Here is a 23268-nt window from a genome sequence, read left to right on the forward strand (position 1 = left end):
TGATTGTCTCACACACACACACACTAGGTGTGGCGAAATTATTCTCTGCATTTGACCCATCCCCTTGATCACCCCCTGGGAGGTGAAGTGAGCAGTGAGCAGCAGCGGTGGCTGCGCCCAGGAATCATTTTTGGTGATTTAACCCCCAATTCCAACCCTTGATGCTGAGTGCCAAGCAGGGAGGTAACGGGTCCCATTTCTATAGTCATTGGTATGACTCGGCCACAGTTTAAACTCACAATTTGTTTTCCAATATCTGTTAAAACACTTTTGGTTTTCAAGGTGAAGGTTACAGGGAACACTTAAAATATTCATAACTAATTCTTAAACTCACAAGTTGACATTGACATTGAAATAAATTAGCCTCAAAACATTGCAACTGTTTCCACAACTTTCTAAAGAAACTGCCACAAATTCAGGCATTTTAGGTTGCAACAATGATAACAAAAACTGCGAATTGGCGAGAATTATATTTGATTTATATATATATAATATATATATATATATATATATATATATATATATATATATATATATATATATATATATATATATATATATATATATATATATGTATGTGTGGGAAAAAAATCACAAGACTATTTTTTTTTTTTTTTTCCCACACATACATATATTACGTTCTACTATGGTATCGAGCACTATTTTTTGGATAACCTTATTAAGACATATATATATATATATATATATATATATATATATATATATATTTTTTTTTTTTTTTTTTTTTTTTAATGTTTAATTTTTTTTTTATTTTACAACTATTCTTATAGCCTATGGAGCTAGTTTTAAAATATCTATTCAGCCTTAATAGGTCTGGGCGATATGGCAATTTATTAATATCTCAATATTTTTAGGCCATGTCACGATACACGATATACGTATATTTCTATATTTTGCCTTAGCCTTGAATTAACACTTGATGCATATAATCACAGCAGTATGATGATTCTATGTGTCTACATCAAAACATTCTTGTTCATACTGCATTCATATATGCTAGTTTTAAATGTTCATGCAGAAAGGGAAATCACAACTAAGTCCATTTACCAAAACTGTATTTATTAAACAGTTATTAAGCAGTGGTGCAAACATTCATGTTATTTCCAAAACAGAACGTTTAAAATTGCAAGCTATGAGTGCACTTTTGTGCATGATGTCACTTAGATGACATATCAAAACAACACTAAATTAAAGTGCACTTTTTGTACAGAACGCCACTACAATAGTTTAAAACATATAAAGTGCACTTTTGTACATGATGTCACACAAGATATTTCAATAAGTGTCAAATAAAAATGAGCTGCATAATAGGAAATCAAATAGTGTATGTCCTTCGCTATGTGGTAGGTTCCTGAGGACGTTATCTCCTTCTGTTGTTGACTATTTTTTTCATACTGTGTTGATCTGGAAATGGTTGCCTCTGCATTTGGGGGGTGTGGCACCGGCCGGAGATGTTGACATGCGGAGTTTCAAGCACTCCTCATTCTCTAGCGGGTGACTTTTCAAATGGTGCTACCGCGTACTTGTAAAACATATTCCCGCTTGAAGCCAAACCACCGCCAGACGATGGACTCCCTGCTGTTTTTCTTGGGACTTAATTCTTCCTTCATTTGTTACCAGATTCGCACCTTCTTTCTCTCGTATTACCACTCGCACCGCACCGCTAGCATCACAGCTAATGTTACCCATGTCGCTACTTGTCTGCTCCGCGATAGCGTATGACGTTGCACGCGCGTCAGTATGTGACGTATGTAAGAAGGTGCGCTTGTTTTATGTCTCTGTGAGAAGGAGAGACAAGAGAGTGAGAAACGCCTGTAGTGTAATGCCTGCAGCTAAAAGCAACTGCGTGAGGACGTATACCGTATTTTTCGGACTATAAATCGCAGTTTTTTTCATAGTTTGGCCGGGCTCCAGTGCGATTTATATATGTTTTTTTACTTCTTTATTATGCATTTTCGGCAGGTGCGACTTATACTCCGGTGCGACTTATACTCCGAAAAATACGGTACTCGAATATCACCATATATTCATTTTCTATATCACACAGAGACAAACCCGCGATATAGACTACTGCAATACACTTCTTGTAGGGATCCCCAGCAAAAACATCCAGAAGCTACAATACATACAGAATAGTGCTGCTGGGATCCTGATGAGAGTGCGGAAATATGATCATATCACACCAACTCTCAAATCCCTTCACTGGCTTCCTGTTCCACTCAGGATTGAATTCAAAGTCTCCCTACTAACCCACCAGTGCCTCCATGGAAATGCCCCCCTCTACCTCAAAGAACTACTCACCCCCAAATCCTCCACACGACACCTCCGCTCCGGACAGGCTAACCTCCTCCGACCTCCGAGGACAAAGCTACGAACAATGGGGGACCGGGCTTTCTGCTCCGCCGCTCCCAGTCTGTGGAACGCTCTCCCTGACCACCTGAGGGCACCACAGACTGTGGATGCCTTTTAAAAAGACTTAAAAACCCTTCTTTTTAAAAAAGCCTTTTTTTTTTAGATATATGCATACTCGTTTTAGCTAAATGGCTGTTCTAGTTTTTATTTGTATTTATTTTTTATTATATTTTTATTAGAGATGTCCGGTAATATCGGCCTGCTGATATTACCGGCCGATAAATGCGTTAAAATGTAATATCGGAAATTATCGGTATCGTTTTTTTTATTATCGGTATCGATAATTTTTATTATTTTTTTAAATCAACATAAAAAACACAAGATACACTTACATTTAGTGCACCAACCCAAAAAACATTTCTCCCTCATATACACTGATTCACACTCATTCACACAAAAGGGTTGTTTCTTTCTGTTATTAATATTCTGGTTCCTACATTTTAAATCAATATATATCAATACAGTCTGGAAGGGATACAGTCCGTAAGCACACATGATTGTGCGTGCTGCTGGTCCACTAATAGTACTAACCTTTAACAGTTAATTTTACTAATTTTCCTTAATTACTAGTTTCTATGTAACTGTTTTTATATTGTTTTACTTTCTTTTTTATTCAAGACAATGTTTTTAATTTATTTATCTTATTTTATTATTATTTTTTAAAAAGTACCTTATCTTCACCATACCTGGTTGTCCAAATTAGGCATAATAATGTGTTAATTCCACGACTGCATATATCGGTTGATATCGGTATCGGTAATTAAAGTGTTGGACAATATCGGAAAATCGGATATCGGCAAAAAGCCATCATCGGACATCCCTAATTTTTATTTTTTATTTTATTTCTTTTAATACACTGTAGCACTTTGAGGTTGTCAATGTAAAGTGCTTTTTACAAATAAAATCTATTATTATTATTATTATATATCGAGTATATTCCACATATCGCCCAGGTCTAGTCCTAAATAATTATAACTATCTTTTCCACATCTGAGCTAAACCAACAAGAATTTCAATTATTTCCTGCATTGCTAACCCATTTCAGCGCAGGACTACATGACTTAAACAGGAACCCAAAACCCTAGCCAGAGGAGTAATGAGCCAAGTGAGTTGAACTTTACCTGACTGGACTGCTGCTGGCGTCCAAGTCCTGAGCCGTCACCGCTCCGATGATGGTGCCCGCTGGCGTGTCCTCGTACACATCCATCACGTAGGCGGGCTTATTGAACACTGGGGGCTCGTCCACATCCAGGACGTTAATCTTCACCGTCGCCGTGTCTTTGAAGGCCCCGAAGGTTTGGAACCGATGATCGAGATGAGCGTTGGACGCGTCCACCTTGAAGGTGTACGCCTTCTTGGTCTCAAAGTCCAGAGGCTGGAAAATAAGAGACAAAGAGGGTTCAAGTAACGATCACCCCCACGGGTTATTTGGCGTCCTCACAGAGCGTTTATATCAGTTTATGATATAAAGTTTTTTTTTTTTTGGGGTGGTAGGGGGTGAAAGAACATTCTAGAGGTATGCTTGATGGTTGAGCGCAACTTTTCAAAAGTCATAAATAAGAGAAAAAAATAAAAGAAGCAGCTTCGAGGAGCACGTCCTCCCATGAGCGTCTGACATATCAGCTCAGGGTCAATTAGTCAAAAAAGCGAGCGGAGCAGTGGGTGCACGGTCGGCGCGTCTGAGGTGTTGAACATCTGACAGCGGTGGCACCCCTTGTTCTCGCCGTTGCCTGTCTGCTGCCCTCTCATGTGAGACCGCCAAGCGCTCGCCATGGTCACGCTCCGCCGGCCCGCAGTCACATGAGAGACATTCCTTTCTGTGTACTTGAAATGGACTAATAAGTGAGCGCACCTTGGCAGCGGTGCCGTAACCTTGCCGTCCCAGGACGGCAATCCTCTGGCAGGTTTGTTTGGAAAGTAGAGCACTTTTTTTTGGCGTGATGAGCCATTAAAGGCCTACTGAAATGTGATTTTCTTATTTAAACGGGGATAGCAGGTCCATTCTATGTGTCATACTTGATCATTTCGCGATATTGCCATATTTTTGCTGAAAGGATTTAGTAGAGAACATCGACGATAAATTTTGCAACTTTTGGTCGCTGATAAAAAAAGCCTTGCCTGTACCGGAAGTAGCAGACAAGTAGCGTGACGTCACAGGTTGTGGAGCTCCTCACATCCGCACATTGTTTACAATCATGGCCACCAGCAGCGAGAGCGATTCGGACCGAGAAAGCGACGATTTCCCCATTAATTTGAGCGAGGATGAAAGATTTGTGGATGAGGAAAGTGAGAGTGAATGACTAGAGGGCAGCGGGAGCGATTCAGATAGGGAAATGCTGTTAGAGGCGGGTGGGACCTGATATTCAGCTGGGAATGACTAAAACAGTAAACAAACACAAGACATATATATACTCTATTAGCCACAACACAACCAGGCTTATATTTAATATGCCACAAATTAATCCCGCATAACAAACACCTCCCCCTCTCGTCCGTACAACCCGCCAATACAACTCAAACACCTGCACAACACACTCAATCCCACAGCCCAAAGTACCGTTCACCTCCCCAAAGTTCATACAGCACATATATTTCCCCAAAGTCCCCAAAGTTACGTACGTGACATGCACATAGCGGCACGCACGTACGGGCAAGCGATCAAATGTTTGGAAGCCGCAGCTGCATGCATACTCACGGTACCGTGTCTGCGTATCCAATTCAAAGTCCTCCTGGTAAGAGTCTCTGTTGTCCCAGTTCTCCACAGGCCAATGGTAAAGCTCTACTGTCATCTTTCGGGAATGTAAACAATGAAACACCGGCTGTGTTTGTGTTGCTGAAGTCGGCCGCAATACACCGCTTCCCACCTACAGCTTTCTTCTTTGCTGTCTCCATTGTTCATTGAACAAATTGCAAAAGATTCACCAACACAGATGTCTAGAATACTGTGGAATTTTGCGATGAAAACAGACGACTTAATAGCTGGCCACCATGCTGTCCCAAAATGTCCTCTACAATCCTCATCATACCGAGACGTTTTCAGCAGGATATGTCGCGCAAAATTTAAAATTGCACTTTAGTAAACTAACCCGGCCGTATTGGCATGTGTTGCAATGTTAAGATTTCATCATTGATATATAAACTATCAGACTGCGTGGTCGGTAGTAGTGGGTTTCAGTAGGCCTTTAAATGTATGGTAAACTAAACCACAGTGGTGTGCCGTTAGGGCCAGCAGGGCCTCTCTACTGGCCCTAAATCATGATCATGGATTAATAAAAGTTCATTTTAATCTACTTTCCATAAAGTATTCATCATATTCTCTTCATGTCTTATCAGGCTCCAGTGTTGCTTGTTCTTACGTTAAGAACTTTTATCCAATCGGAATTCAGCTCGCTTGTTGCCAGTGTATTCTGCCGGATAGACAGTTGATAGACAGTTGCGATAGCCAATCAGATCACGAGTTGTTGACAGTTGCCCATCTAGGTAGCCTTACGTTAAACGTGACTGTGATTGGATTTCCGAATGTCACTCCCAAGTGACAATCCCATCACAAGTTGTAATCTGCGAAAAGCAGGATACTTGCCAACCCTCTCGATTTTCCCGGGAGACTCCCGAATTTCAGTGACCCTCCCGAAAATCTCCCGGGGCAACCATTATCCCGAATTTCTCCCGATTTCCACCCGGACAACAATATTGGGGACGTGCCTTAAAGGCACTGCCTTTAGCGTCCTCTATAACCTGTTGTCACGTCCGCTTTTCCTCCATTCAAACAGCGTGGCGGCCCAGTCACGTAATATATGTGGCTTTTACACACACATAAGTGAATGCAACGCATACTTGATCAACAGCCATACAGGTCACACTGAGGGTGGCCGTATAAACAAGTTGAACACTGTTACAAATATGCGCCACACTGTGAACCCACACCAAACAAGAATGACAAACACATTTCGGGAGAACATCCGCACCGTAACACAACATAAACACAACAGAACAAATACCCAGAACCCCTTGCGGCACTAACTCTTCCGGGACGCTACAAAATACACCCCCGCTACCATCAAACCCCCACTCCCCCTATCTCCCGAATTTGGAGGTCTCAAGGTTGGCAAGTATGGCCATACCCGGCCAACAGAGAAATCATCGGTTCTGACTTTTTTAACTCACAAAGAAAAAGTTCAAATATTGGTAACACTTTAGTATGGGGAACACATATTCACCATTAATTAGTTGCTTATTAACATGCAAATTAGTAACATATTGGCTCTTAATTAGTCATTAGTAAGTACGTATTAATGCCTTGTTCTGCATGCCCTTATTATACAACCAGTAAGCCATTAACTAAGAGTCTTCCCTCAATAACCTCCGAATTATTGCTTATTAGTAACCCTAACCCTTATATGTTCCCCTAGTGTCCAAATAACTCTACATTAAGTATTTGTTACTTTAATAAGCAACTAATTAATGGTGAATATGTGCGTCTGCCTCACAATACGAAGGTCCTGAGTAGTCGTGAGTTCAATCCCGGCCTCGGGATCTTTCTGTGTGGAGTTTGCATGTTCTCCCCGTGACTGCGTGGGTTCCCTTCCTCCCACCTCCAAAGACATGCACCTGGGGATAGGTTGATTGGCAACACTAAATTGGTCCTAGTGTGTGAATGTGAGTGTATATGTTGTCTGTCTATCTGTGTTGGCCCTGCGATGAGGTGACGACTTGTCCAGGGTGTACCCCGCCTTCCGCCCGATTGTAGCTGAGATAGGCTCCAGCGCCCCCCGCGACCCCGAAGGGAATAAGCGGTAGAAAATGGATGGATGGATGGATGTTCCCCATACTAAAGTGTTACCCAAATATTTTATTTATTCATTTTTCCACATTTAATATCTTCTTTACAGTTATTTTAATTTTTGACAGTACCACGTAAGATATGTTTTAAATGCTAATGCGGGTTTATTGATTTTTAAATGTGCCGAAATATAGCCCGTTTTGTACACTGTAGAGATGATTCCAGTAGTGCGTAAATGGGTTTCTGTATAGTATTCCTCCAGCCGCGGTCATGTGGTGACATTAAGTATGGTTTGTTGAGAGGTATTTTTTAAAGTCGGACTTAGTAGGACATCACTGAAGGCCTAGGTGGGAAATGCACAGCCCGCCACTGCTAAACCACAGTCCTTCATCTCGCCGTTAGCGTCACCACTTGTGTTGGTGTACTTGACTGTCCTGGGCATGACGTTAAAGTGCATCCGGCTGTGGAGGCTCCTCTATGGGGTCTTGGGGCACTAGGAGGTTAACCCCTTTACTACTGTTACCCCAGGTGGCCCTTGGCAAAGGCCTAGTACCTGACAGCCCCCTAGCCAGGGATACGGTGAAGACCTCAACGGCGGAGCAGGCGGAAGACGGTAGATTTAAGAACCACCACAACGGCTGCAATGGCGGAAGAAGGATCCAGCAGAAAAGGGTCCCCAGTGGTCTTGGACTCCATGCCACTGGACCCTGACCCGATTCTGTCAAGAATCGTGTGGTGACTGTCTGTGCACCGGTCTCCCCACGTAAAACAAAGTCACGCACAGGCATACTCCATAAATGGATACACCCCTACCAGGAGGATCGTCATACTCGTTCGAGTGACCGCCGATGACTGGACTTGTATTAGTTTGTTCCTTCACCAATGACTGCCCCTTACCTAAAAATGGTTATTGGGATCTGCATATATTTTGTCTGTGTAAGCTACTGTATTGCCTGCATTGTTTTTACATGCATAAATCAGAATAAACCATCTAGGCATGTGCAACATTTTCTTTTTTTCCCAGAAATAATAGAAGAAAAATGTACTTTCGCCCAGTGGCGGGCCGTGCGTTCCTCACCTAGGCATTCAGTGATGTCCGACTTCAATGATTACCTCTCTAAATACCATATTTGATGTCATTATATGATCATTGCTGGAGAAATACTATACAGGAACACATTTACGCACTAATAAGCATTGAAACACATCAACAGTGTACAAAACGGGTTATTTTCTGGCGCATTTAAAAATCAATAAACCCGCATCAGCAATTAAAAAATATCTTATATGGTACAGTCAAAATTAAAATGACAAAAAAAACATATTAAATGTGGAAAAAATAAGAAATCAAATATTTGAACTCACAATTTGTAGAACCCATTCAACGCTGTATAGCCCCTCGTAGTGGGTTGGTTCGAGTGGAAATGGCGGGCATTTCCCCATTTCATCGCCGACATCGTCTCACAAGATGTAGTTTCTCTTAAAATATCCTTCTTGAAAATGGCCTTGCAATAGTATATCTGCCACCTAATCAACATTTTGTTCTCCTTCTTGCTAAATTGCAAATTGTGATTCGATGCTCACTTTTGAATGACAAGTGAGTATCCAATCACAGTCTCGTTAACATCAGGCTACCTGGAGAGGCTACTGTCAATAACTTGTGATCTGATTGGCTATCGTAACTGTCTATCAACTGAGTGTGTTCTCAAATTCATCCGCTAACGGTCTCGGTGAGAATCCAATCACGTTCAACCTTAGGCCAGCTAGAAGGCTTTAATGACAACGACTTGTGATCTGATTGGCTATTGCAACTGTCTATCAACGGTTTGTGTCCGTTCACTTACAGTGCATAGATGCTTGCAATGTTTGGTTCTGAAGGCCCGGGCAGATTTGGTACAGCATGGCAACATAAACTATCTGAATTCTGATTGGATACAAACCCTAACCTAAAAACAACAACACTGGAAAGAGCATAATATGACATGAAGAGAATAGGAATACTTTTAGATATTTAGGGAAGTCTGTTATCTTTTATTATGATCGTGATTTCTGGTTATGTTAGGCCAGCAGAGAAGGCCTTGTTGGCCCTGATGTTGTAAACAGACTGCACGTCCTTAGTTTGTTCGACATTTGTATGTCACGCGTTTAATTTTACTCCTCTATGGCGCTATGTATTTTCATGTACATCAGCTTACCAGATATGGTGCTATTTTCCTGATAAACCGCAGAGTTGTTGTTGTCGTCCTTGGGCATGTTAACATTTTCCTCCTCCTTATCCACATCCAGATTAAGACTAGTTCGACAAGGGTCGATCTTCCCTGAAGTCATACATTAAAAGGTAAAACGGAAAACTGGCGGGGTCAGAACTAATTTGACCATTTTGACTTTTAACTATGTAATAGAAGCCTTTTAAACATTTATTTTTATTTTTGTTTGCTCGATGGTTCGGGGAATTCCTGCTTCTTGCAGTTTTTCTTGAACTTGTTAGTGCGACTAGGTCAGGGGTCGGCAACCCAAAATGTTGAAAGAGCCATATTGGACCAAAAATACAAAAAAAAAATCTGTCTGGAGCCGCAAAAAAATTAAAAGCCATATTACATACAGATAGTGTGTCATGAGATATAAATTGAATTAAGAGGACTTAAAGGAAACTAAATGAGCTCAAATATACCTACAAACGAGGCATTATGATGCAATATGTACATATAGCTAGCCTAAATAGCATGTTAGCATCGATTAGCTTGCAGTCATGCAGTGACCAAATATGTCTGATTAGCACTCCACACAAGTCAATAACATCAACAAAACTCACCTTTGTGCATTCATGCACAACGTTAAAAGTTTGGTGGACAAAATGAGACAGAAAAAGAAGTGGCATAAAACACGTTCTAGAAAGTCGGAGAAAGTTATACATGTAAACAAACTAGGGTGAGTTCAAGGACCGCCAAAATTAGTAGGACAAAACAGCGCTCGCCAAATACTCGAATCAGTGAATCATGTTTAATATAAACAGTGGGATGTATAACAATTAGGGAGGTTTGTGTCATGTTTGTCCTCCTACAGAAACCATATTAAAACAAAAAATACATTTTTTTCCCCTCATCTTTTTCCATTTTTCATACATCTTTGAAAAAGCTCCAGGTAGCCACTAGGGCGGCGCTAGGGAGCCACTAGGGCGGCGCTAAAGAGCCGCATGCGGCTCTAGAGCCGCGGGTTGCCGACCCCTGGACTAGGTGTTTCAAGGCTCTCGTATGTCAAGGCATTCAACAATCCTGCGGTCTCTTATATTTCTAACAAGAAAGTTGTGTCGGCAACAGACACATTGTGTTTACCTCCCGCCATGTTTGGTGCTCGGTACAAACATCCGGCTGTCTCAAAGGTGGGAAGGTGTTTGATTGATTGATTGATTGATTGATTGATTGAGACTTTTATTAGTAGGTTGCACAGTGAAGTACATTTTCCGTACAATTGACCACTAAATGGTAACACCCGAATAAGTTTTTCAACTTGTCCACTTAAATTGATTCATGATACAGATATATACTATCAGATATATACTATCATCATAATACAGTCATCACACAAGATAATCACATTGAATTATTTACATTATTTACAATCCGGGGTGTGGAGGGGGCGGGGGTTAGGTTTGGTTGTTATCATCAGTCATCAGAGAGGGAGAGAAAAAGAGAGAGAGATCAGAAGGCATACATTTGATTATTAACAATCCGGGAAGGGTGTTAGTTTAGGGTTGTAGCTGCCTGGAGGTGTACTTTTATTGCGGTTTTGAAGGAGGATAGAGATGCCCTTTCTTTTATACCTGTTGGGAGCGCATTCCACATTGATGTGGCATAGAAAGAGAATGAGTTAAGACCTTTGTTAGATCGGAATCTGGGTTTAACGTGGTTTGTGGAGCTCCCCCTGGTGTTGTGGTTATGGCGGTCATTTACGTTATGGACGTAGTTTGACATGCACTTCGGTATCAGGGAGGTGTAGCGGATTTTATAGACTGGGCTCAGTGCAAGTTGTTTTACTCTGTCCTCCACCCTGAGCCAGCCCACTTTGGAGATGTGGGTAGGAGTGAGGTGGGATCTGGGGTGGAGGTCTAGAAGTGTTACGGTGATGTTGCACACAATGGGTGTGTACATGGACGCCGTTCTGAATGACAATCGGCATAAACCACCTCTCTCGCTCAGAATTAGTTTTTTTCAGGATGGAACATTTTAGATCAGAGTTTTAGAATCTTCCGACTTACGTGTTTGTATTAAGTCTTTTTAATCTGATTGGGCCTTTTTTCCGTTTTTTTGGTGTCCATGTTAACATGCCTATTTATTTGAAATTTCTGACACCGTTTAAAGCAGGGGTGTCAAACTCAAATACAGAGTGGGCAAAGCCGCGGGCCAAGGTTGAACAAATTAACCTTTAACGTACTCTACGAGCTATCGTCACGTCCGCCTTTCATCCATTCTAACATCGTTCAGACCCAGTCACAAGATATGTGCGGCTTCTGTACGCACAAACGAGTGAATGCATGCATACTTCATCAACAGTGATACAGGTTACACTGAGGGTCGCGGTATAAAAACTTTAACACTGTTAGAAATATACGCCACACTGTGAATCCACACCAAACAAGAATGACAAACACATTTCGGGAGAACATCCTCACCGTAACACAACAGAACAAATACCCAGAATCCTTTGCAGCACTAACTCTTCCGGGACACTACAAAATACACCCGCGCTACCACCAAACCTCCCCCCACACACACACACACACACACCTTGTAGCGTCCTGGAAGAGTTAGTGCTACAGAGGGTTCTGGGTATTTGTGCTGTTGTGTTTATATTGTGCTACGGTGCGGATGTTCTCCCGAAATGTGTTTGTAATTCTTGTTCGGTGTGGATTCACAGTGTGGCGTATATTTCTAACAGTGTAAAAGTTTTTTATTCGGCTACCCTCAATGTAACCTGTATCACTGTTGAAGAAGTATGCTTTGCATTCAATTGTGTATGCGTGCAGAAACCGCACATGTTATGTGACTTGGCCAGCACTCGTTGGACTGGCTGAAAAGCAGACCTAACGATTTTCGGGAGGGGCGCTGAAGTTTGGAAGACTCCCGGGAGGGTTGGCAAGTGAATTAGCGTGAATGCGGTGTTACCGCGGCACCGCCACAATATATAATCGGTGGGCCAGCTTTAGTGTTAATTTGATATCGCCTCAAGGGCCAAGTGAAATTACACGGCGGGCCAGAGTTTGACACCCATGTGGTAAGGTGTTACAATGATGTTGCTCACAATGGGTGTGTACATGGACGCCGTTCTGAATGACAATCGGCATAAACCACCTCTCTCGCTCAGAATACGTTTTTTTCGGAATGGAACATTTTAGATCAGAGTCTTAGAATCTTCCGACTTACGTGTTTGTATTAAGCCTTTTTAATCTGATTGGGCCTTTTTTCCGTTTTTTTGGTGTCCATGTTTAACATGCCTATCGATTTGAAATTTCTGACACCGTTTAAAGTGTTCTACCAAACAACGCACCGTAACTTCAGGGTATTTAGCTGAATCGTGAACAAGACTCCGGAGTACTTGAATTCCTCCACTTGGGGCAAGATCTCCTCCCGAACTCGGAGATGGCACTCCACCCTTTTCCGGGCGAGAATCATGGACTCGGACTTGGAGGTGCTGATTCCCATCTCAGTCGCTTCACACTCGGCTGCGAACCGATCCAGTGAGAGCTGAAGATCCTGGCCAGATGAAGCCTTCAGGACCACATCATCTGCAAAAAGCAGGGATCTAATCCTGTAGCCACCAAACCTAGTCCCCTCAACGCCCTGAATGCGCCTAGAAATTCTGTCCATAAAAGTTATGAAAAGAATCGGTGACAAAGGGCAGCCTTGGCGGAGTCCAACCCTCACTGGAAACAGGTCCGACTTACTGCCGGCAATGCGGACCAAGCTCTGACACTAATCATACAGGGAGCGGACCGCCACAATCCGACAGTCCGATACCCCATAGTCTCTGAGCACTCCCCAAAGGAGTCGAATGCCTTCTCCAAGTCCACAAAGCACATGCAGACTGGTTGGGAAAACTCCCAATCACCCTCAAGGACCCTGCCGAGAGTATAGAGCTGGTCCACAGTTCCACGATCAGGACGAAAACCACACTGTTGGAAGCTCTGTCATCCGGGAGGAGCTTAAAGTAAAGTCGCTGCTCCTCCACATCGAGAGGAGCCAGATGAGGGGGTTCGGGCATCTGGTCATGATGCCACCCGAACGCCTCCATAGGGAGGTGTTTTGGGCTCGTCCGACCGGTAGGAGGCCACTGGGAAGACCCAGGACACGTTGGGAAGACTGTCTCCCGGCTGGCCTGGGAACGGCTCGCGATCCCCCGGGAGGAACTGGACGAAGTGCCTGTGGGTGATGGTCACCTTGTGTCCCTCTGGGGAGAGGGAAGTCTGGGCTTCCCTGCTCAGGCTTCTGCCCCCGCGACCCGACCTCGGATAAGCGGAAGAAGATGGTTGGATGGATGGCATCTAAGAATTTGGTGCAGTTCTTTAAAGCACTGCCAAGCACATATGTGTACAATGTGAATTCAAGCTGAAAGTATTTTTTTTGGCAGTGGTGTGAATACTCTAAGAAATGGTTTAAGGGTTCATTTTGCTCTGAATTGGCACCATTATTAATATGCTTCCCGACATAAAGAGAAAAAACACTTGGGACTGAATCAGGCCTCGTTTAAATGTGGATTTGAATTCAATATCAGCTAATGTGAAACAAATCGGCTCTGCCCTGTTAGTGTCAGCCTGATCTTAAAGGGGAACATTATCACCAGACCTATGTAAGCGTCAATATATATCTTGATGTTGCAGAAAAAAGACCATATATTTTTTCAACCGATTTCCAAACTCTAAATGGGTGAATTTTGGCAAATTAAACACCTTTCTAATATTCGCTCTCGGAGCGATGACGTCACAACGTGGCGTCACATCGGGAAGCAATCCGCCTTTTTCTCAAACACAGAGTCAAATCAGCTCTGTTATTTTCCGTTTTTTTCGACTGTTTTCCATACCTTGGAGACATCATGCCTCGTCGGTGTGTTGTCGGAGGGTGTAACAACACGAACAGGGACAGATTCAAGTTGCACCAGTGGCCCAAAGATGCGAAAGTGGCAAGAAATTGGACGTTTGTTTCGCACACTTTACCGACGAAAGCTATGCTACGACAGAGATGGCAAGATTGTGTGGATATCCCGCGACACTCAAAGCAGATGCATTTCCAACGATAAAGTCAAAGAAATCTGCCGCCAGACCCCCATTGAATCTGCCGGAGTGTGTGAGCAATTCAGGGACAAAGGACCTCGGTAGCACGGCAAGCAATGGCGGCAGTTTGTTCCCGCAGACGAGCGAGCTAAACCCCCAATCGACCCTAGCTTCCCTGGCCTGCTGACATCAACTCCAAAACTGGACAGATCAGCTTTCAGGAAAAGAGCGTGGATGAGGGTATGTCTACAGAATATATTAATTGATGAAAATTGGGCTGTCTGCACTCTCAAAGTGCATGTTGTTGCCAAATGTATTTCATATGCTGTAAACCTAGTTCATAGTTGTTAGTTTCCTTTAATGCCAAACAAACACATACCAATCGTTGGTTAGAAGGCGATCGCCGAATTCGTCCTCGCTTTCTCCCGTGTCGCTGGCTGTCGTGTCGTTTTCGTCGGTTTCGCTTGCATACGGTTCAAACCGATATGGCTCAATAGCTTCAGTTTCTTCTTCAATTTTGTTTTCGCTACCTGCCTCCACACTACAACCATCCGTTTCAATACATTCGTAATCTGTTGAATCGCTTAAGCTGCTGAAATCCGAGTCTGAATCCGAGCTAATATCGTTATAGCTTGCTGTTCTTTCTGCCATGTTTGTTTGTGTTGGCTTCACTATGTGACGTCACAGGAAAATGGACGGGTGGTTAAAATCAGGCACTTTGAAGCTTTTTTTAGGGATATTGCGTGATGGGTAACATTTTGAAAAAAACTTCAAAAAATTTAATAAGCCACTGGGAAGTGATTTTTAATGGTTTTAACAATTCTGAAATTGTGATAATGTTCCCCTTTAACAACACACCCACAGTGAATAGAGGGGTCCCACACCTCCAGAAAGTTCTTGCAAACTTTTAAATTGTTGTCCCCAGACACATTGTTGCGGGAAAACATCTTAAAATAACGAGAAAACAAATTAAACAAAACAAGCCCATTAGAGGCGATCAGAGCCTTTCCGGAGACCACAGATGTGTTATCAAGTCCTCCATCTTCTTGATTTTATACACTTGACTTCTCCACCGTAGCAGGTGTCCGTTAAAGGACAGGAGAAGGAGGGGGTGGATGGGGATGGCGGAGGCCGTCCAATCTAAAAGCAATCACTGACCATCAACCGGCGTGATTGGTTTGATTACAGTGCACCAGATGCAACCGCGTGGGCTCAGGGGACAAGACCCTCCAGCAGGAAATATCCGTCCTGTCCTTCCGTCGCGGACAGGTCTGACAGCGGCCGGAGAAATCGAAACGACTCCGTTTTAAAAGATGAATTCACGCCGGCCCACGTGCTCAGTCGATGGACATGTGGACATGTAGACATGTCGCACATGTAGACCATCACCATGCATTGCTCAGATGAAGCGTAGGTGAAGGTGGGACTGCATTGGCAGGTGGTCTGACAGCAGGGGGTGCACACCAGGCCTCATTAGTCGCACTCTCGCTCGGGGAATCGGTCACAATTAGAGAAAGAACTGTGAAGCTCCTCAACACGCTGATCTTAACGTGGTCCTTGGCTAGAGCGCGACAGAGAGAGGAGAGGCTGGTTCTTGCCTCCCGCACAACTAATCTTCTAAAAAGCGCAGCTGGCGAGCGAACAGAGAACTTTGGAGTTAATATAATTGCGGATCATTTTATGGAACGGAATGGTTTTTTTTTCTTTCGTCCATCATGCATTAATGGCAAAGGGCAGGTTTGCTTTTTATTGTGTGGCCTCGGGAGCATGGTTTTGTTGACAAACTCACTTTAATTGTGTTATTTCTTTTAAAAATAGACGGTAAAGACTTTAAGGCAGTCCGCCACAAGGCAACTGTGGCTACAAATGTAGCTTACCACCGCCAAGTGTGAATGTGGAGTAAATGAATGATGAGTTCCCCATGAAGTGCTTTGAGTGTCTAGAAAAGTGCTATTTAAACCTAATCAGATCCATTACTGTGTGTACAAAACAACAGTTCTTTTTTTTTTTTACCTTCAACACATTTTGGACAAAAGTAATAATAATGCATTATATTTTAATTTATATATTTGAATTAAATGTTACCTGCTCAGTGGCCTTGTGGTTACAGTGTCCTACCGAGTCATACCAAAGACTATAAAAATAAGACCCATTACCTCCCTGCTTGGCACTCAGCATCAAGGGTTCGAATTGTGGGTTAAGTGGTACTTTAACTTTAACTTTAGCAGTACTTTTTTTAGACACAACGCGATTTACAGTGAGAACGAAGGAGCCATCATTCATTCACTCCACATTCACACAATCATTTTGGGAAGCTACATCTGTAGCCAAAGCTGCCCGGGGGTACACTGACGGAAACGTGGCCGATTTGCCCCTACGGTCTCTTCAACCACCACATTTCATTCACATTCATACACCGGTGTGAGTGGCACTGGGATCAAGGTGGGAGAACTGTCTTGCCCAAGGACATAACGATAGTGACTAGGATGACGGAAGCTGGATTCGTACCAGAAACCCCTTAAGTTTTTGGACAGACACTTTACCTCCTGAGCCACACCGTCCTAAAACGATCCCACATAAATCTTAGAGAGTCAGTTTTTTATGGCTGAAAATGCTGATACTATATATATATATATATATATATATATATATATATATATACACATATATATATATATATATACACATATGTATATATATATATATATATATATATATACATATATATATATATATATATATATATATACACATGTATATATATATATATATACACATGTATATATATATATATATATATATATATATATATATATATATATATATACACACACATGTATATATATATATATATACATATCTATATATATATATATATATATACATATCTATATATATATATATATATATATATATACACGTGTGTGTGTATATATATATATATATATATATATATATATATACACATATATATATATATATATATATATATATATATATACACGTGTGTGTGTGTATATATATATATACACATATATATATATATATATATATATATATATATATATATCAGTGATGTGCGGTGAGGTTCATGACTGGTGAGGCACTGACTTCATCACAGTCAGATTTACAAACATATGAACCCTAAAGAGTATCTTATTCACCATTTGATTGGCAGCAGTTAACGGGTTATGTTTAAAAGCTCATACCAGCATTCTTCCCTGCTTGGCACTCAGCATCAAGGGTTGGAATTGGGGGTTAAATCACCAACAATTATTCCCGGGCGCGGCGCCGCTGTTGCCCACTGCTCCCCTCACATCCCAGGGGGTGATCAAGATGATGGGCACAAATGCAGAGGACATATTTCACCACACCTAGTGTGTGTGACAATCATTGGTACTTTAACTCATTGGCGTTGTTAGGCCTATTTTAGGGGGGCTCAAGCCCCCCTAAAATATTCTTAAGCCCCCCTAAATAATTTGGTGTTTTTTGTTTTTTTTTACAAATAAATGTCGACATATTCATTATAAAGTGGCCCAAATTTGAGTTTAAATAAATAATCATATAACCTGTTATTATTCACTCGGTTTCCCCTCACTTCGTAGCGTAAGGTAGAGAGCCCCTTTCGTGCGTCGGTATCCAATCCATTCCACTTGTTCATATAGAAAATGCCCACATCACTCAAATTCCAGCCCGCATTTTCTCTGCGACCTTGCTTGCGGTCCTGCAGGTGTACGAAGCACATTATCTTCCTTTACAATGAGTGAAGCTGCACAAAACCTTGTGTGTGCAATTGTAAATCATTTATTTTTTAAGTTTTGTGTTTCTTGTAGAATCTATATAAAGTAATATACATAAGCCTATTGTTAAAATAATGAAAAAAACATCATTAAATATATTTGTTTTATTGTATTGTTACATTAATAGCTGTTTTATTATTATAGGATGGCTTGTTAAACATTTAATAGGATTTTCAGAGGGAGGAAAAACTAAGACATTTAATATAAAATGTAAAATGAATAAATACATAAAAAGAAAAAGAAAATATATGGTTAAAAGCCATCGTCCCGGGGAGCATTTCATTTCGTCCCGTGCATTTTTTTAAAATAATAATAATAACAATGAATAATTTCTAAGTCGTTGTTAGCCGTTTGTGAAGTTTTGTGCTCGTGCGTAACATTCGCTCGCATCCTGTGCATCTCCTGGGGGCAAAGCCCCCCCTGTCCTTAAAAGCTAGTGACGCCCCTGCTTTAACTTAACTTTACCTTTACACATACAAACTGTAGCACACAAAAAAGCACATTTTATAAAAAAAAACGTTATTATGGTCTTACCTTTACTTATAAGTGCGGGTACAGTGGTGTTCGGTGTGGAGGAGTTGTGAATAAATGAAATATGGAATCCGTGCTGCAGTCTGCAGGTGTACCTAATGTAGTGTCCTTGCTGTCGTTCACGGCTCCTCCGGCGCGAGCAATGTTGTTTTTGCACTTTTTGGCTTCTTGTTAAGTGACTTTTTTGGGGGGGATTCGGTCTTGCACGTGGAGGGTTTGGGTGTGGGCTTTGGTTGGTGTGGCGTTCCCGTCGGTGGGTGCAGTCTGCGGCGAACGTGTCTTAAGCACCAGGAGGCGTGGTTACGCGTGCCTCAGCCAGTGCGTCTTTGTGATCACTCAGCACAAGAAATACGTTACACACATACAGTTGTTGACAAAATACACTGTACATTATATACCTCAGCTAACTAAACTATGGAAATATATAATATAGTTCATATAGCAATACAGTCTCACTGCACAGCAGGCCAGCAGTTAGCCGAGTCCGTCCATGTTGAGGCACTGAGTGACACGCCTCGACTGGCTGCTGTTCACCGCACCGTCTCTTCTCAGTATTTGAACGGCAAATGTGAACATTCAGCAATTTTGAATAAAATCAAGTTAAATGGAAAATAACTTTATAGTATAATCACTGGATACATATAACAATTTAATCTTTTTTTTTTCTTTTTACATTTTTTTCTTTCCATGATGGCAGGTGAGGCCCCGCCTCACCTGCCTCTAGTGACCGCACGTCACTGATATATATATATATATATATATATATGTATATATATATATATATATATATATATATATATATATATATGTGTATATACATACATACATACATGTGTGTGTGTGTGTGTGTATATATATATATATATATATATATATATATATATATATATATATATATATATATATATATATAAATGATAAATGATAAATGGGTTGTACTTGTATAGCGCTTTTCTACCTTCAAGGTACTCAAAGCGCTTTGACACTACTTCCACATTTACCCATTCACACACACATTCACACACTGATGGAGGGAGCTGCCATGCAAGGCGCTAACCAGCACCCATCAGGACCTTGCTCAGGACACAACGGACATGACGAGGTTGGTACTAGGTGGGGATTGAACCAGGGACCCTCGGGTCGCGCACGGCCATTCTTCCACTGCGCCACGCCGTCCCTATATATACATACATACATATATATATATATATATATATATATATATATATATATATATACATGTGTGTGTATATATATACATAAGTGTATATGTATATGTGTATATATGTATATAAATACATATGTATGTGTATATATGTATCTATGTGTATATATGTATATATATGTATATATGTGTATGTATATATATGTATATATCGTGTGTGTGTGTGTGTATATATATATATATATATATATATATATATATATACCGTATATATATATATATATATATATATATATATATATATGCATACATACTGTGCGTTAGGTCAGGAAAAAATTGAGGCTATTTCATCCCCACAAGCCTGTTTTGCAGGTTTCTCTGGAAGGAAAACTGCGAAACAGGCTTGCAGGGATGATATAGCCTCTGTGTTTTTTCCTGACCTAATGTATATTCCGCTCTACCCCGGTATTGAGCACTATATAACGGATAAACCACAGAAACCTTGACTATATATACAGTATATATATATATATATATATATATATATATATATATATATACAGTACAGGCCAAAAATTTGGAATATCCGACTACTGCTTCGCACACTCTTGGCATTCTCTCGATGAGCTTCAAGAGGTAGTCACCTGAAAGGGTTTTTACTTCACAGGTGTCACCGATGCCTTCAGTGACAATCTACAATGTAAATAGTTATGAAAATAAAGAAAACACATTGAAATGAGAAGGTGTGTCCAAACATCTTAAAATAACTGGAAAATAAATCAAACAAAACAAGCCTCCATTCGGTGGACATGAAAGCGACAAACATTAATATCGTAAATGAGGTACAAAATGCCTCTTAAGTAACATGCTGCCACCAAACAGATGGATCGATTGATGCACTGCGATGCCAATTAAGTATCTGATCAAAAGATTCTAAAACAGTTGTCTTTTTACGATCTTTCATTCACGTTCTTAGGGATGGTTAGGTTCACGCTTTTGTTGTTTAACACAACATGTTCTGGGACAGTGATCAGTCACGGGATAGTGCATCACTGGGGGGTTGGTTTCTATGAATAAATGTCAGGAGAGTGAACAATCATGCTTGCTTTTGTTCAATCCTTCACATCTTGCGAGATTAAATCCAGAAAGACAATTCTTTGATGTTTTCCGGTTTTACTCCACATTGAGCAGAATCATTGCTTTAAGCCAATCGTTATTTGGGATGTTACCAGCAGGAGGCAATGGAGAGCTAGGGCTTAATGAGAAGACGAGCTAATGTGTCAACGGTTGAAAAATCAAATCAGATGTGGAGGCCATGAGGGAAATATCCCAGGAAGTCATTCTCAGCCTCGCCACCCCCAACCACTTTTTCGTTCCCCCCCCCCGCCCCTTTCTGTGAGGATGACCTACTTCTAAGTGATTCAGTTTGAGTGCCGCCCTCACATTAGACGTGCACCTGTTCGACAGTCACATTTGGAGCTTCTCATTACAGTCAGTTATTTTATTATTATTTTTGCAGTGTATCGACACTCCCGAGTTCCTCCAATGTCGGTGGTGCCACTCTTCAACATCACAACAGAACGCGCTTGAAATTCCAGACATGTTCCCGTGCCCTTTGATATGTAAATGTGCACCTTCAGTGCACTGCCACTGATACTGAATGGAGCATCTCCTCGGCTCACAATAGAACCTGAGCGGGCTCCAAAAGTCCTAATATAGACGAGCGGACTAATCAAGGCATCACACGCTGAGGTGTTTTACACATCCTTACATTAAACCAGACCAAGCCAATGCGCCACAATGCTAGTGCCACATAGACGCATGAGGAATTCACTTCGCAATAACATAATTGAATCTTTGGGGAGGTGGTGGATGGTCTTATGCCAACATTCACAGGGGAGTCGGCCTCTCCTTCCCCTCCTCACGTACAACCCCGTTTGAAGAATCAGCACCACAAGCTGGCTGATTCCATTTTCCCGTGCAGGAAAGCTAAAGGTATTACCGGGAGATTAAAGAGGCTGAAAAACACAAGAAAATATTGAATGTGTCATAAGCGCTGCAGCATTAAATCTGTTTAAGCGCTACATTATATATTTACAAAGACACTTATGAATGATTAACAACCTCCCCCCCTAGGATGCAAGCTACGTTGCATTTGTAGTTGTGAATGAACATGTCTCGATAGCGTCTCAGGTCTCGTAGACAAAGCTTTTCAGTTGACAGGTCGAACTATGAATGGTCATAAAAATGATCGGACTCGATTTGCTAAGCTTTTCATTTAAAGTCAACAAACATCCATCCATCCATCCATCTTCTTCCGCTTATCCGAGGTCGGGTCGCGGGGGCAGCAGCCTAAGCAGGGAAGCCCAGACTTCCCTCTCCCCAGCCACTTCGTCCAGCTCCTCCCGGGGGATCCCGAGGCGTTCCCAGGCCAGCCGGGAGACATAGTCTTCCCAACGTGTCCTGGGTCTTCGCCGTGGCCTCCTACCGGTCGGACGTGCCCTAAACCATCCTGACCAGATGCCCGAACCACCTCATCTGGCTCCTCTCGATGTGGAGGAGCAGCGGCTTTACTTTGAGCTCCCCCCGGATGACAGAGCTTCTCACCCTATCTCTAAGGGAGAGCCCCGCCACCCGGCGGAGGAAACTCATTTCGGCCGCTTGTACCCGTGATCTTGTCCTTTCGGTCATAACCCAAAGCTCATGACCATAGGTGAGGATGGGAACGTAGATCGACCGGTAAATTGAGAGCTTTGCCTTCCGGCTCAGCTCCTTCTTCACCACAACGGATCGATACAACGTCCGCATTACTGAAGATGGCGCACCGATCCGCCTGTCGATCTCACGATCCACTCTTCCCTCACTCGTGAACAAGACTCCGAGGTTCTTGAACTCCTCCACTTGGGGCAAGATCTCCTCCCCAACCCGGAGATGGCACTCCACCCTTTTCCGGGCGAGAACCATGGACTCGGACTTGGAGGTGCTGATTCTCATCCCAGTCGCTTCACACTCGGCTGCGAACCGATCCAGCGAGAGCTGAAGATCCTGGCCGGATGAAGCCATCAGGACCACATCATCTGCAAAAAGCAGAGACCTAATCCTGCAGCCACCAAACCGGATCCCCTCAACGCCTTGACTGCGCCCTGAAATTCTGTCCATAAAAGTTATGAACAGAATCGGTGACAAAGGGCAGCCTTGGCGGAGTCCAACCCTCACTGGAAACGTGTCCGACTTACTGCCGGCAATGCGGACCAAGCTCTGACACTGATCATACAGGGAGCGGACCGCCAAAATC

The 23268-nt window shown here is 42.1% G+C and overlaps 1 protein-coding gene and 1 long non-coding RNA gene across 2 annotated transcripts in view; one reads left to right on the forward strand and one right to left on the reverse strand.

Annotated features, from left to right (window-relative positions):
* Positions 1-23268, forward strand: part of LOC133609493 (uncharacterized) — a 301958-nt gene that overhangs the window by 169424 nt on the left and 109266 nt on the right. The window lies entirely within an intron of this gene.
* Positions 1-23268, reverse strand: part of LOC133609492 (cadherin-12-like) — a 364499-nt gene that overhangs the window by 68432 nt on the left and 272799 nt on the right. Inside the window, exon 7 of the mRNA XM_061965103.2 lies at positions 3555-3808. Within this exon, the coding sequence (XP_061821087.1) occupies positions 3555-3808 (254 nt within the window). The remainder of the gene's footprint in view (positions 1-3554; positions 3809-23268) is intronic.

Source organism: Nerophis lumbriciformis, linkage group LG07 (assembly GCF_033978685.3).
Source record: "Nerophis lumbriciformis linkage group LG07, RoL_Nlum_v2.1, whole genome shotgun sequence".
Classification (NCBI taxonomy): domain Eukaryota; kingdom Metazoa; phylum Chordata; class Actinopteri; order Syngnathiformes; family Syngnathidae; genus Nerophis; species Nerophis lumbriciformis.